General features: G+C 46.9%; 1 protein-coding gene across 1 annotated transcript; it reads right to left on the bottom strand.

Moving 5' to 3' along the window:
* Positions 1–1109: 1109 nt before the first annotated feature.
* trim8a (tripartite motif containing 8a) lies at positions 1110–16515 on the bottom strand. Its single transcript, XM_048269540.1, has 6 exons — positions 14085–16515; positions 6909–7004; positions 4332–4565; positions 3902–3933; positions 3686–3801; positions 1110–3483 (listed from the first exon to the last, which is right to left on the bottom strand). The coding sequence occupies exons 1-6, from the start codon at positions 14655–14657 to the stop codon at positions 2822–2824; spliced, it is 1713 nt and encodes a 570-aa protein (XP_048125497.1). The 5' UTR covers positions 14658–16515; the 3' UTR covers positions 1110–2821.
* Between the last annotated feature and the right edge of the window lie 99 nt (positions 16516–16614).

Here is a 16614-nt window from a genome sequence, read left to right as displayed (position 1 = left end):
TCTCTATTTCAAATTTAGGAGGAACACCAAGGGGTGGGAGGCGAGTCGCTTAACACAAAGGGAGTGGGCCCCATGAACCCGATGACCCCCACACTAAACTCCTTTGGTCTGACTAGAATGACGCTGGGTAAGGGTGGGGGTGGGGCAGCAGGGCGAGTAAATGCAGCTTGTGGCTAGTGGAGGCAAAAGACAGTGCTCCACCACCTGCAGTGACGGCACTCTCTTTCATTCTTTCACACACACATAACCACACACACATTCCTAAAACGAAAGAAGGCAACTGAGACAGTCCAGGGCTGTTTAGGTGGCTCATTCTAATACTGACGGTTTGCCATGTTAGAGGGATAAGAAATAAGGTGGAGCAAACCAATTAGGGATTCATCCTGTTTAAATGGCTATTGCCTCTATTGTTCGCGAAAATCCTTCAAGAATATTGAGTACACACTGTCCTGTGAGAAACATCAAATCAGCCTTCAGACAGCAAGGCAAGAGATTTAAAATCCTCCTCAGTCATAGTCATCAGATGAAAATAGATATCTCTGGACAAAAAAAAAAAAAAATGGTCCATGGTTTGCTGTTTTAACCCATCAAGACACATCAAAGAACCCACCTTACAAAAATCACTTAAAGATTCAAGAATGTTATGTGGGCTTAAACATCTTTCTTCTGCAGATTCAGAGGCAAACCAGACTGACAAAGTCCCTGCATCTTTAAAACCCAGAAGTTATGAAACAGATTAATTTGACAAAGCACTCACAAACTTCCTCCGTCAAAAATGAACAGATCATATGAGTTGAGAAAAGAACCAACCAGAGAAGCCAAGAGGCCCTGGCCCAGTCATAATGGAACTGAGAGACATAAAGAAAGAAAAAAAAATGTATGTGTGGGACAGAAAAAAAATGTATGTGTGGGACAGAAAAAAAATGTATGTGTGGGACAGAGTAGCTGCCGCCCTCATCAGAACATAGCATATATTTGAGTCACTATTTTCCACTGATGCTAGAATGAACGGGGGCAGGGTTAGTTAGAATTGTGTGTGTCTGTGTGTGTGCATATGAACAGGAAGTTCTCTATCTCAAGAACACAGCCAGGGCTGCTGCCATTGCCCATATGTTTCGCCTTTTATTGTTGAACCACAATTCATTAAAACTGTACTTTGATCAGAGCTTCAATTTCTGTTGCACAAAATATTTACAAAAAAAGATTGTATATGTTTCTGTTAACCAGCATTTAATACTCTTTTGAAGCACACTGATTTTTTTTACTTTTTCCATAGCACAAAATGCGTAGTCCAGACAGCTTTTCCTTGTATAAAATTCATGAGTAAAAAGAATTCCAACAACTAGTTCACAGTCCAAACCCATTTTTAGCCTCTTGGGTTCTGAGTGCATGTGAAGGCCATCCTGCATGCTCACAGTCACCAACAGGAAGAGAATCTCTATGGTGACAGGAACTGTGCAGTGTGGAAGCTGACATCTGATTGGTCCTACCAGTCACTGGGCTAATATAAAACAGGATATTTGCATTCAGTTAGTGTGGCTTCAGCACCACACGGCTGCTTTTGCAGACCGATACTGCGTGAACATGCAGTAATGTGTGCTTGGATGCAGGAAGTGACATCACTGGACACAGGAAGTGGGAGTCCAGCTCAGGTCTCAAGTGCCGCAACGGTGGAGGTCCATGGAGAGCCTCCAAGTGAAAAATACAGGAAATAAAATCTGTGCAGATTACATGGTTGGTGTCTCGAAGGCATGCCTTCCAAAACAAAATTAAGACAGACAAACTCCTTTCCCTCCTTTCCTCAAAGGAAAATATATATACGCATAGATTTTCTTAATATATTTATATATAATTGTAAACATGACAAAACCACTGAAAGCCTCCATTTAAGTTGGGTATGTAAAAGGCATGTGTGTGAGGAACTCCAGCTAGTCCGCGGTTCCATCATCCGTCCTCGGTTACGGCTCGGTAGGGTCCAGGTGCCGCCGCCACGGCAGGCAGGCCACCCAGAGGGCAGCGAGCTCGGAGAGGAGGGCAGGGTAGCGAAAACACGCGCGTCCGAGCCAAACCAGTTATTATTAACTACAGCTGGGGGAGAGAGTGTAAACACGGAGAGGGAGGCGTGGTGCCAGCGATGGGAATAGAGTAAGAAAAAGGGCCAATTGAAACAGAGATGGGAGGGAGAGGGAGAGAGAGAGAGAGAGAGAGAGGGGAGGATGAAAACAGAGGGGGAAGTGACTCCTGGCTTGTCTGCCACCCCTGCAGTTATACCAAATCTGTTTGTCATTTGAGAGGGGAGGAAGGTGGAGACTCGTGGCGTAGTCTTCCTCCTCCACTTCTTTTTCTTGCTTTCTCTTTATTCCCTTTATTGCGAGCTTGCAGGGGCAATGGGAAAGTGCTAATGGATAGGTTGCTTCTTCGCTGACAAGTGACTGTAAAATATAAAAAAAAGGAGAATAGAGGAGAGTGAAAAAGGAAAACTCTAATTTTGCCAAAGCTTGCTTTCTCTCCACGTCTATTTGTGTACTTCCCCATTCCCCACCGTTTTAGAAGATCAGGAAATAGGAACAGAAACAAAAATAAACCCAAACTCTAGACACCAAGACACCAAAAACAACAAAACAAATAAACCCTTATAATGTCCTGACCCTGGAGAGAGTGTGTGTGTGTGTATATGTATATGTGTGTGTGTGTGTGTGTGTGTATGCATGTATGTATGTATGTATGCATGTGTGTATGTATGTATGCATGTGTGTATGTATGTATGTATGTATGTGTGTGTGTGTGCGTGTGTGCGCAGGCGAGTGAGCAGGATAAGGGGTTAGCTTGTGACGTAGTGCTTGGCGGATGACTGGCCGTACAGGCCGTAGAAGTCGGGGTGTCTGTGCGTCTGCGAGGCATCCATCCAGTCCCGCATGGACAGGCCCTGGAGTGGCTGGGACATGGGTGGCCCCGAGGGCAGGGCGTGGGGGTACTCCTGCGAGCCCACTGCCCAGGGGAAAGAGCCAGAGCGTGGGTAGGGCGGGTGGGCACGGTGCCTGGACACGGAGGGCACACTGGAGCAGTAGCAGTTGTCCATGGTGCACATGAGGATCTTGCGGCCGCCGTACTGGGGCAGCAAGGGCTGCTGCGAGGAGCTGCCCGCCGGGGGGTAGGGGTGTGGCGGGGGCGGGAAGACAGAGGCTGAGTGCTGGGCAGCCGCTGCAGCCGCGGCCGACCCGCAGGGGCCCTGCATGGTTGGGGGCTGCTGGGAGGACTGGCCCTCACCGCCGCCTCCGCCACTGGGACTCTGGACGAGGAACTGCTGCTTACTCAGGGGCCCCGAGGTTGAGGAGGAAGAGGATGAGTCGGCCAGGAAGGCGGTGGCCCCGGACGAGCTCTCTGGAGGGAAGGCGGTGGAGTGCTTGCGCTTCTCCGACCCGGAGCTGCTCAGGCTGCAGGGGTACACACACTGCAGGAAGTGGCTCGGGGCACTGAATGGAGCTGAGAGTGGAGGAGAGAGAGAGAGATGAGAGAAAAGGAAGAGGCGAGACAAAGAGTAGAGGAAAAGGAAAAATACAATGAATATAATACAACATAATAAGATCAAATATACCATGAAGTATTTTACATATATAGTATACAAATATATTATATTATTGCACTCTGATATTATCAGATTCAGAATTCGGCAGTGTGGTCATACCTTCCAGCATTTTCCGTAGGTTTTTCTCCTTCTTGGAGATCTCTGAGAGGAAGATTTTGGAGTTCAGATGGCCAACTTTATGAGGGGGCAGGCTATTGCCTATGCATGACTGAGTTCTGAATGTTAAAAAAATATATGTATTAGTCATTAACATCAACATTTATTTTCTCATCAGTAAAATTACTCCAAGTAATTACTTGCAGATGAGACTCCTACCTGTCCATTAGTATCTTGACAGGTTTGGTGTTCTGTGAAGGAGAAAGAGAGGAGAGCAGAGTTAGGGATTAGTCACCCGGTCTGTAGACCGATACCTCACAGCGCCTCTAGTCATACAGGTGAAAACAACACTTAGTTTAATGATTGAGAAACAGAAAGGCAAGTCTGTCTCACAGGTATGGGCACTATTTTATGGTGCTTCTTTGTCTGTGTGTGTGTGTACTGTATGTGTGTCGCAACGTGAGTGTGTGGGTGTGGGTACGTGGGAGAATGTGAGTGCGAGCCAGCAATCGAGAATGCGAGAGAGAGAGAGAGAGAGAGAGAGAGAGAGAGAGAGAGAAAAGGAGGAGGACATAAGTGAAGAGAAACGAAAGTGAAAAACCAGTGTACTCCATCCCACTTGTGCCTCTTCTACCCCCTCCTCTCTCACCTTCATGAAGTTGATGTCGTCGGCCTTGTCGAAGACGGTCTGCACGGAGCTTAGCAGCTTCTTGGCCTCCTGGCGCCGGCCAGTGAGCTGCAGGCACTGGCTGGAGTTCTCCTGCACGAACTTGGACTTGGCCTTGTCCAGCACCTCCAGGCTCTTGGTCAGGTCCTCATCCAGGAGCTGGTGCATCTTCTGGTACTGCAGCCGGACCTCCTCCTTCAGCTGCTGCACCTTGTCCTGGGGAGAGAGAGAGAGAGAGAGAGAGATCAGGAACAGTGATGGAGGGAGAGAGAGTGAACAAGAGAGTAGACAGAAGAGGAGAGAAGAGGAGGGGGAAGAAAAGGAGCAGGGTTGGGGAAAAGGGCGATGACAATGTTGCGACAGTCACACACAATCAAGTCTTCTTGACCTTATGCAATGCACAAAGCACACCACAGCGTTTTATTTTACACGCACTGAAGGCCGAGAATATCAAAACAGAGACAGTGGTGGTGATTGAAACCAAGATGGAGAGGTGGAGGTGGAAGGAGAGAGAGAGAGAGAGAGAGAGAGAGAGAGAGAGAGAGAGAGAGACAGAGAGAGAGAGAGAGAGAGAAAGAAACAAAGAGAGAAAGAAAGAAAGAGAGCAAGAAAGAAAGAGAGACAGAGCGAGAGAGAGAGCGAGAGTGAGAGAGAGAGAGAAGAGCTCAATTAAGGAGACAGGAAAAGGGGATCGAGAAAAGACACAAGAGGCCAGTGAGCAGTGTACAGATTTGGGGAGGAGGCATGGAGGACCAGGAAGAATAGAAAAGAGACCCGCCAAAAAGAAGAGAGGGAGGAAGAGAAGAGATGCGGGTAGTAGCACAGTACAGAGATATACAGGTAAGGACACAGATCTTTTCTACGGACTGGATAATCCGACTTTTAAACTCCTCCTCCCCAGATCTCAAAATGGACGTAGATATCCCATTACCACTCTATTACAACATCATACCAATCTGTCCATCCTGAGACCTCTACGTTCACAGTTTTCCCTTTTTTGTGAGGGGTGGGGTGTCACTAAGTACCCAAAGTGTGAGAGGGTGGGTGGGTGGGTGTGTCGGGGTGAGAAAGGGAGAAGGCAATGTGGAGGAGGGAGGAGAGCAAGGAGTCAGGGAGTAGAGAATAGGGCTCAAGGTCAAGAGGAGGAGAGGAGGAGGAGAGGGGGAGGAGGAAAAGATACGACCTGGAAAAGATAAAGAAGGGGAAGGGGAGGTCTCCGAATCCGATGGAGAAAGGGAGAGAGAGAGAGAGAGAGAGAGAGAGAGAGAGAGAGAGAGAGAGAGAGAGAGAGAGAGAGAGAGAGAGAGAGAGAGAGAGAGAGAGAATAACAGAGGAGGGGGAGAGGGAGAGAGAGAGAGAGAGAGCGGCAGAGAAAAAGGGAGGAGGCATTGTTGTCAGAGTGGTCGAGGAGAGCGATGAAGCAGAAAATGCCAGGCTTTAGCCTTAATGCTGTGAAGGTGATCTGTCTGGAGGATCGCACTAGTGCAGTCGCAAGGACACAAAACACAAACACCCCACACACTACACCCCCCGCCCCCACACACACACACACACACACACACACACTACACACACTACACACACTACACACACTACACTACAGATGGACAAGTCAAGTGCAAACATGTAACATCACATTATAAGCATATTAACAACACACAATGCCCCACTCTTTATTGCCCTCACGTCATTAATGTTCACACTGCCAGTAGGTGCACTTCCCGTCCTATTGTTTCTTCGCCACAGATGACGCTAGCCGTAGCTAACAGACAGCCGCTTGCATGCCCATCACATAAGAGTGAGTGGTTATTTATATGTCTACATGCTGCGTGCTTTGACTGGAAAACCAGTGAGCCATGCGAATCATTGTCTTCTTGCATTCTCCCAAAAGAATAGGGCAGTTCTGTGCCTGGCTGGCACTGCTAATGAGCCCTGTGGCTTTCGGAGATAATACAAAATATTCCGCTTGATTCTGATACAATTAGTTTTTTTGGGGAGGGGTGAGGGAGAGAAGTAATTTGAGTTTAAAAGTGGAAGGGAGGACAGTGGAAAGAAGGGGAAAAAAAAAAGTTGCAACGACAAAAGAAACTCTTGTAGGTGGATGAGACGAGGAGAAAAAAAAAAAAGCAGTGCCATTTTGGGAGAGCAAAAACATATTTATTTTGCCTGGCTATTCAACAAAGCTTTGATGGTTCAAAGGCTCTGTCTAAGCTCCGTAAATAACACAATCCCACCCGTTTTTTCCTTGATGTGGAATTAACACCGCACTTTGAATTCCCCAAACATTTTTATTGTGTGGCCTGGGACTGGGTGTCTTTGTGCTGTAGGTACTGCGTCGGGGTGAGTGGGGCAGCGCCAGAGAGGGAGTAGAGAATGGGGACCGACTGACAGAGGCCATGCCAGCCATTGGTGCAGGTCCACAGGCCAGAGTGGTGTGGCGTAGGGCTGCACACTAGCACAGACACAGACACCAGACCCTCCTTGTTAATGTCTACATAACTGCCTGAATGTGTGTGTGTGTGTGTGTGTGTGTGTGTGCGCGCGCAAGATCTCTCTTACCTCCACTAGCCGTTTGTCAGATTCCAACTTGTAGAGCTGCTCCTCAATGTCCTGCACTCTCTCCTCGATGCGGTCCTGTTGCTTCAGCAAAACATGCTGTAGAGAGAGAACACAGAAGAGCCCATAAGACTCCAAAAATCCAAACACAGTCCCGATCACCAGCAAACAAACAGTAAACATTGCGCCTATTATCCAAGACCTTAGACAAAAATAAATAATGCAATTAAAACCAAACAAACAGCAAGTGTGTGGGCTCTGTTTGCCCCTTTACAGGATTGCATATGCTTTTGTTTTGTTTGTTGTGTGTGTGTGTGTGTGTGTGTGTGTGTGTGTGTGTGTGTGTGTGTGTGTGTGTGTGTGTGTGTGTGCATGAGTTCCTGTGCTCGGTCCTGAATGCAGGCTGGGAAAAAAAAAAAACAGAACTGGCACAAACAGCGTTGGGATGGAGAGGGTGTTTGCGCCGGCAACCATCGCGGGTAACACGACCTCTGCTGCCCCAGGAGCTGAATGCATACCAGCCAGGAGGTCAGGTCCGTGGCACCACAGACAGACGCACAAAAGGGCGCCGGCAAACACAAGCGCTGGCTTTTCCACCGGTCTCTGCACACTGACCTTAAATATCCAGGCCGCAAACTGTTTCCAGCATCGCTATAGCGACCGGGTTCCAGAGCCCCTTATTATAGGAGGCAAGGAAGACAAAAAGCTGCCAACAATAAGACTAATTAATCAGAATCATTTCCCCGCTTCTGGGACAAGGAGGCTGCGTTTCCTCCGACGTGATTCAGCTGACCTGGGTTTCTGCAGCAGTGAAATTGGATTTGGTCAAAACCCTCACGCTCCTACCAACCCCGACACACACACACACACACACTAAATGTGTGCTCTCTGTCCTCTGCCCGTGCTGGCTAATGTGTGCAGGAGGGAAGAAGTAGCCCACATAAGGAACATATTCAGGCGCAGAGTTGACAAGTAATTAAAGAGGCAGCCAATTTAGATTTGATGAAATAAAAATGTTTGTGCAAAATAACTCCACTCAGCAGAAAAGGGGGGAGAGAAGTGCTGTCATGGCAACAAAGCACTCTTAATGTGTTGCTTTTTTTTCTATATTACGTGAGCACTGTGCATTAATAAACCATCAAGAGCATAAACCAGGGTGTGATACAGGGACTAATGGCAATGCAAAGGGGAATAGGAAATAAGAAAGAGGAGCATAGCATAGGAGGAGAGATGGGAGACAAATGTGTGAATTCACTTTATGGCAGAAGGGGTGGGGGGTAGACAAGCATGGAGAGCGAAAGAGAAAGAGAGGGAGAGCAAAAGAGAGAGCGAGGGGGGGGGGAAAGACAAGCATGGAGAGTGAGAGGGAGAATGAGAGAGAAAGAAAGAGAGGGAGAGCGAGAGAGAGGGGGGAGAGAGAGATAGACAAGCATGGAGAGTGAGAAAGAAAGAAAGAAAGAAAGAAAGAAAGAAAAGAAAGAAAGAAAGAGAGAGAGAGATAGAGGGGGGGCATGATCTTCTCCAGCCAGTGCCCCTCTCCTGAACACTAACTCTCCCCTTTGTTTGGCCAGGCCTCTGTGTCAGTGACAGATTGGCATGTCTCCCGACTTAATGTCAGGATATGCTTGGCCTGGGTGTGTATGTGTGTGTGTCTAAGAATGTATGGTATTGCTGGGCAAAGATATGTATGAATGTATAGATGTGTTTGATGGGGGGGTATGTTTTTGTGTCAGTTTGAATGTAAAAGCCTACATATTTGACTGAAAAATGAAAGAGTGGGTAAGTAGAGGGTATTTATATTTGTGTGTGTCCATGACAGAAGGAGTGAACATTTTTTAGTGTGAAAGCACGCTGCAGGGTGACTGCTTTCAGAGCGTGTGGAGGAGAGAGAGAGAGAGAGAGAGAGAGAGAGAGAGAGAGAGACACATTCCTGAGGCCTATGGCAGTCACGCTGCCGCTGCTGTAACACTGGACCCAAGCGCCACGGAAACAAGCCTCTCCACGGTCACCGGTTAACCGTGTTTACGGGAAAAGACAAGGACACGGCCGTTCCCAGCCAATGAGACGTGCGCCTGTGAGCAAGGTAAAACCAACAGAGGGTAATAGATCACCTATGTTTCAGGGCCGGACTGAACTTCCTGCTCTGGCACTGAGAAACACACACACACACACACACACACACACACGCAGTGAAACAATGACTTTTGTTCAAGTATGGCAGTCTTATTCACCGGAAAGATAATTGCTTAGAAGTTATTCACAAAGCATCCAAGCCCAACATCATGAATAGATCAGAAACAGGAGAGCCCTGTTGTGCTGGTGCCAAAAACACAAAAAAGGGGCATTTTTACAACCAGTGACATTTTTTTCTTCGACTACCCCCCCCCCCCAAACCTCTTTGAATTACTGTACACAGCTGTGATTTCAATTTCTTTTCAAATGCTTGCCGCCACAGACTTATGGTACATAATTCATAATCAGTGAATAAGAGGCAAGCTGGGGGATGGAGTTAGCTAGTCGTGGATTACTCACACTGAACTAAGCTCAGGAAGTTGTCAATCAACAGCGCAACAAAGGGCCGGGCCCTGGAGGCTGAGCAAGACACCGAACATGTGACGTGGGAGGGGAGGTTCCAGTAAGCGATGCCTCTCTTCTTACAACATGTGGTGGCAACTGAAAACGGCTTTACTACCGGTGTAGAGAGAGAGGCAGAAGTGATGAGGAGAGAGAGAGAGAGAGAGAGAGAGAGCAGTGATACTAGGGATAAAGATAGAAATAGAGAGAAAGAAAAAGTGTGAAAAACAGAAAGATAGATTGATAGATGGAGAAAGGGAGGGAGAGAGAGAGAGACACTCTCCTTTTCACAAATCATCAGAATAGGTGTTGGAGATGCATCAATCGAGTTGAGCGTATCCATTTTATGTGATGATGTGCACAGATGTCTCTTCCCCCCATCCGCCGCCCACAGATGTGCTGATCAGCACTGACGTGCTTTGTGAGAAGCTCTCCACAGCTTTCAAGGCTCAAGGTAACTTCTGAAGAACACCCTACGGCTAGCAGCCCTAGCCTAGGCCTTTATGATTAACGTGAGTATTTTAATTGCCCCACTGCAAATTAATGCCCCACAACGACCACGGTCTCCCTCCCATCCCCCTCCCCAGCAATCCCTATGAAGTCTTTCTCACTTTTACTGTAAACTGGAGCACTAGGAGAGGGACCAGCTGAGGCCGATTTCACCGCAGAAGGCAGAGGAGCCGGGCCTGTGAATTTCACAACCCAGCGCTGGAAAAACCTGATTTATTTTTTGCAATTTGTCAGGGACCGCTCAGCGACTCAAAATCCACCCACGTGCGTTTAGAGCAAAGACAAAAGGTCATGCATCATCAAAATGAAATTTACTGACTTAACTGAAAAGCTCAAGGGTGCTTCACTAGAGAAAGGAGTGTCTACCCCCCCTTCTCTTTTTATTTCGGCCTCCTTTTTTCACCACCTCCTCTCACATGCCTGCACGGCTTCGTCAGAACAAGGCGTGCTTCCACATCCTCACAGACTCCGCACATATGTACGTATAAAAAAAAGACCAAGGGGAGGGGAATATTTCGCTGAATAATTTTACACTTAGCTGCGAGCACACAAACTGGGACTTGGAGAAGGGGGTGGGGTGCCCATTCCAGTCCTGTGAACATCTAAACTGGCTTACAAGCTGCAGCCTTTTCCTTTGGTGGAGATCAGAAAGGGGTTGACTCACAAAAAGGGCAGGGCCCCCTCTCCCCTGGGATCCACATGCAGATCAGCACTACCAATTAGGCTCTGGTCTGAATGTGTATTTGTGTGAAAATGTGCATGGATGAGCCTGTATATGTGTGTGTGTGTGTGTGTGTGTGTGTGTGTGTGTGTGGCATCCAAGTAGGCCAGTAGGCAAAATAATGGCTATTGATGCTAGACAGAAGACCCTGTGCTGAAAGCAAATTTACAATCCCTCTCTTCCTGTGACCATGCAACATTCTACCAGTAGTTCTTCCTCCCCAATAACTGCATATCAGATCAGAAAGAGAATATAGGCTACATGTCTCAGCCAATGCAGTTATGAGATACAGCCTGCAAAAATACAATAAACATGTCGAAGTATGTTAGTGTATCAGTGTTTTACATCAGTTCATTCTCTCAAAACAGGGTGAGATCCAGAATCTCTGAGGTTTCTATCTTGTTCCTCGGTAAGAACCCTTAGAGGTTAAACGTCAGACTCTTCTGATAATGAATCTTTTGTAGAATCCTTTTGAGGATTTTTTAACATGTCCTCTGTTCTCGGCTGTGACAAATTTCTTTATTCTTGTTGAGAGTTTCTCTGCGACACCTTTCACTTCATAAAAACAAAACAAAAATCAAATCTGTGAAGACCCTTTTCTTAGAGGGATGTATGTACCTGAAATGGATACTGACACTAAAAAACAAGGACGATGGGGGCAGCTGGAGAGTTGCAGCGTTAGCAGTGCTAACTATGACCTAGCATTAGCTGCGGTAGCGGCTGGGCCTGGGTTCATTCCCATCATGGAGGAGCAGAGACTGAGAGTGCCAGCGGCGGCATGCATGGCTGATGAGACGACAAGGCCCTGGCGCCCTGAACCCGCCTGCACACCCTGACTTCTCTTTTGCATCTTCCTCATTTGTGCCCTGGCTATTTGCCCTCCAAACCCCCCCCCCCCCACACACACACACACACACAACCCCCCCCCCCCCCCCACCTCCCTTTTGCTCTTTGTGTCGAAAATAGATGGAAACGGCACAATCCATCCAGAGAACATGTGCCTCTCTCTCTCAAAGCCTCTCTCTCTCAAAGAGAGAAAAGACAGACATAGAGAATAAATAGTTGAATGACGACTTGCCCCCACCCCATCCTATTATGGATAGTGACGCCCTTAAGTTGTCCAAAGGCCTCGTGTCTCCAGCAGAGAGCCAGAACAGGCAGCGCACAGTGAACAGTGTCTCTTTCATGATAACTTGACAGCAATTCCTGAAATCTGATGTCATCACTCTGTATTCAATGCTGTGCTTCTGCATCAAGAATATCTGAAAGTTCTTGTTTTGAAAACCCTTCAATTAAAAAAAAAAAATGCTGAGAGGTAATGCCTAGGCTTGCTGACATCTCAAACCAACTCAACCTTTGTCACAATTACACACCACTGATATGATGAAATGTGTCCCTATCCAGAGCTGTGGTATGAAGAAACGTCCTCAACATGCAGTGAAAATGAACTGTGGTATGTTCGAAGGATTATGAGCTACATTTGAATGTAAGGAAGCTTAGTGGGCAAGTGAGAGCAACACCTCACAAGTAAAGACACAGGCAAGACGCCTTCCTTCATGACACTCGCCTGGACTTCCTCCCAATACAGCTGGCAGGAAAAAAGAGAACAAGAGAGGGAGGGAGAGAGATGAAAAGAGAGAATGAGAAAGAGGAGATAGAGTGATTTAGCAGTGGACGAGGGGGAGGTTAAGCGCCACAAGGGCCACTTCCTCCTCTCTGACTCCCATGATCTCATCATCAGCGCTGCCCAGAGGGGGAGAGAGGGCGCTTCTGTTGGGGGCGGAAGACTGAGGCAACTGGGGTCACACCCTTCCTGCTTTCTTGGGGAGGGGAGGCATGAGCCATGGCCCTGGGTCCCTGCTGCCCTCCTCTCAGGGAGAGAGGGATGGGGAGATCGCTAGTAGGGGTGTGGAGTGAGTGGGTGTGAGAGGTGGAAGACTGCTTTACCTAAAAAATGTCTCCAGTCACTCTTTCCTGGAGCCATTGCGAAAGAGGAGAAAAGCACAGGGTGTGTATGCATAAGTGAGTAAGTGTGTGTGTGTGTGTTTTTTAAGCAGCAGCTGTGGGCAGAGGGGGCCTGACCCTCCCTAGAGCGCCCCGTCCGTGGCCTGGTCTCCTCCACAGCCATGACACATTGGCCATCTGAGGAACATTCCTCCACGCATGCACAGGCACTGTCCCGGCCAAGCTCAGCAGCCCAGCACCTCACAACAGCTCATTATTCTTCCTGCAGGCAGCTGGAGCAGCACCATGCAATCTCACTCCCACACTACCCGGTCCAGCCTCTCCCTCCCTCATCCTCGGCCTCTGCGTAGCCCTCTCTCCCTCTTTCTCATCTGGATATCAAGACCTAATGTTGTATGAAGGACAGCCAATAAGAGGCAATAAGAGATCATCAGTGTGTGTATGTGTGTGTGCCAGTGGTGACGTTCAAAAACACACCCGAGGTGAACCAAAACACAAAACTACAGGGCTCCCCTTCAAGATGGTTAGGTTTTTGTTAGTTAGTGGAGTGAATGGGTTAAATTGACATTACGGCTCTGGAGAAAAGTCTATGAACAGCACTAGAGGAATTTAAAAGTGAGCATACTGCGCTGGCCGGAACCAACTGGGTGTGTTCAGAGGTCTATATTTGGTGTGGTGTGTGCACGTGTAAATTCTATCTGGCAGCACATGAATATATCTATCCCCGTGGCGTCACTTCCATGTTGACTTTATGCTCTGGCTCCGGACACTTACTTACTGGTCTTACTGACTAGTCCAATGAAAAACTGTTGCCAGTCTTGGCAGAGGGTTATGTGAAGGCGGGCCTCGGCTCTGAGGGTTCATGGGTCAGGTCATGGGGCCTGGGGGAAGCCTTTTCATGCCCAAATTTAAAAGTCTAAGAGCTCTTCAAGGCATCAACGATTCTATTGTAGGACTAAATAGGCAACTGTATTCAAAAAAAAAAAAAAACACACAAAAAGTATATTCAGATAACTGATAGCTACCAATGCCATCTAATATTTTACATTTTGCACTTTTCACAGGGCACTATGGTTTTTGTCAGTATAAAAAATGCATATTAAAGCATCATACGATCTGATTTGCACTAACTTCATTGGATTATGACAGGAGGTCAGATTCAAGCCAACACTGAGCTTCCTCTGATGTGCTGATACCTAGTGTGATGTTAATAAACTGAGGTCAACCAAACAAAAAGGTGCGTTTTTCACCTGCAAATCAGTTCTGATGCATCACAGGAAATATTTCCGTATTCAACATGTTTCGTTTTATTTACAGTTGTCCGACTGAACTCTTAAAGGCATGTGTCTTTCAGTGCGACTAGATTTCTGCTTCTTTGAGAGAAGGTTACACTTTGACCAATCACTCACCCGTATGTCATTGCGACGAACTTCCACGTCGCATACGGCATGTCCATGGTTGGGAGCGCATCTGGAGAAGCAGCAATACTGGCAGACGGCCACCTGTTCTACCTCGCAGTGGTAGAGTCTGTATTCATCGTGTTGAGGGCAGCTCCAGGCCTGCACATCCTCGGCCTCAACTAACAAATGCCCGGGATTGGGAGAGGGCTGTTGGAGATGCGTCTGGACGTGGGACTGGCAGCAAGGTGCGTTGCAGCGGAGACAAACTTTCTGTGCAGGAAGAGGCGGTCCTCGCCGACATAGGATACACTGAAGTATCGCTGGAGTTTTGTCAACATTAAGTGCGTTGAACTTCTCCACAATGTTCGTCAGTTTGATGTTTTTCTCCAGATTTGGCTTCTGATTGTAGGCGTGGTTGCATTCCGGGCACCTCACCATACCCGTGTCTTTGGCCCAGGCCTCACTTATGCATCCCCGGCAAAAGTTGTGTTTACAAGGCAGCTGTATAGGTTCCACGAATACATGCAAACAGATGGGACAAATAAGTTCCTCCTCGAAGCAGTTTTTCCAGTTCTCCGCCATGATGGCGGATTCAGTGGTGAGTTGAGTCACAGAGAACAATTTGGCTAGCTCCTATTGAAACACTTCTGAATGTCTTGTTCGGAAGAAGTGGTTCAGTTGTGCATGTTTCTCCTAAAAATCGCGAAGGTAGTGTATGTGGCTTGTGAAACCACACAGACACACAAGTATGTGTAAACAACTGATTCCATAAACAACCAGACTGGCGTCCCTTCCACTCTTATCACAAAAAGTTGACAGCAATCTAATTCCGCAGGAGCGAGCTAGAATCAGGTTTTACAATCCAATTGCGTAGTCTCTGTTATTGCAGTGCTAGTACGTCGATTTGGTTGAAAAGCTATAGTAATGCCTTGAACGTCTAAGTATACTAACCTGACCAACTTCGTTGCCCTTTATTTGCATTCTGGCGACTAGGTTGTGATAAAAAATGGCCACATCTGTCAAACTGCTACAGTTCCTTCCATTCTATTAAGGAATTGTACCAGCAGTCTCTCGTCACATATTCGTCGCCACGCTGTACTATACAAAATCAATTCTAAAAGACTACACTGGGATGTGATTATTTTTCAGAGCTAGGTCTTCTGAGACGTTTATCACGATGCCATCATTTTTCTTGGCTATATGTGGAAAATACTGATGAGTCCCCAGTGTTCTGATGTCTTACTATGATAGAAGAAACCCAGTGTATATAAGTTGACAAAATGCATAGTCAGTTCTCAAAAATTAATGGCGAGAGACTCTATTGATATAAAAACCTGTATTCCCTTATCTCTGACGTCATTCTGGGTAAAGGTATCTTCCCAGCGTATAAAAGTGACTTTAAAAGTATACCTTTCGTCTGACTGATCCCGAATACGATTGGTCTTCACTGCGTTCCTGTACCTAATGGGCTAGCTTTCAGTGGGCAGATTGCTTTGTAACCCACAAAACACTTAAAATCGCGAATAAATCTGTGTTTTTCTCAAGGCATCTTAACCTTTACCCTCACTTCTACTTATCACAATGGTTAATACATCGCCGTACACCTTATGCTTGAAAGTGCGTTCTATGGTTTAAATAAAGCCTATTTATTTTATATTTGAGAAAATACAAGGAAGTCACTTGGGAAAACAAGAACAAAGTGGATTAGGCTAACGTTACAGGCGTAAACCACACGTAGACTAGATCCTATGGGTAAATCTGGAGTTAAAAGGGTTTCGTATAGATACTAGTTTTCTATTTTCGCCCTCTTGAAGCAGATCGCGCTCACCTTACCTCGCTATCTTTATTTCGCTCTTAACTATCTGCCCTCATTTGCGATGTAAGAAATTTCCGAAACACTAATTCTTGCCATGTCGACGGTCCACTGGTCCCCGGACTGAAGAGATTTGTAATCGTTTTCAATTAACAATAGCCAGCAACGTAATGTCATGCATGTACTCTCTTCAGCTGGGGAGCTTAAAATGTGTATATATCAAAGCAGGCTTTCTAGTTCTTAAAGGGGACGATGTCGTTTTAACCTTGTTGTCGCTTGCTGTCATCAGCCATCTTGTTTTCCTCGTTTAAAGCGGATAAAACGACGTATCTAGGCTATTTATTTTCTCTACCTCATTTGTATGCTCTCAATTCAGCTATATTCCCAGAAAATGTAGATCGACAGACGACTTCGCTTGGTCAGTCCAGGGTAGTTCTTCCGGAGTTAAAATCCTTTGGAAATAAAACGAAGGGAGCTGTATTCCACTCGGTGTCCGTGTTATTATTTATGATATATAGGCCTATATTCTTGCAAGCGAAATCCTTGATGTGAGGAATGCAGGCATAGGACTGCAACTCGGCTCAGAACACATCTCACATTTACTCCCCCCTTCTGCGAATCACGTGACCCGTCACAGACTTGATACATTAAACCGGGAGGAGTTGATGGCTAAACGGGGCGGGGTTTCACTTAAAAGGGCAATGCATCGGCTCAGCTTTTCGGAAT

The sequence above is a fragment of the Alosa alosa genome, chromosome 18 (assembly GCF_017589495.1).
Source record: "Alosa alosa isolate M-15738 ecotype Scorff River chromosome 18, AALO_Geno_1.1, whole genome shotgun sequence".
Taxonomy (NCBI): domain Eukaryota; kingdom Metazoa; phylum Chordata; class Actinopteri; order Clupeiformes; family Clupeidae; genus Alosa; species Alosa alosa.
The sequence above is the reverse complement of the archived record's forward strand: the minus strand, read 5'-3'. Positions and strand labels throughout refer to the sequence as shown.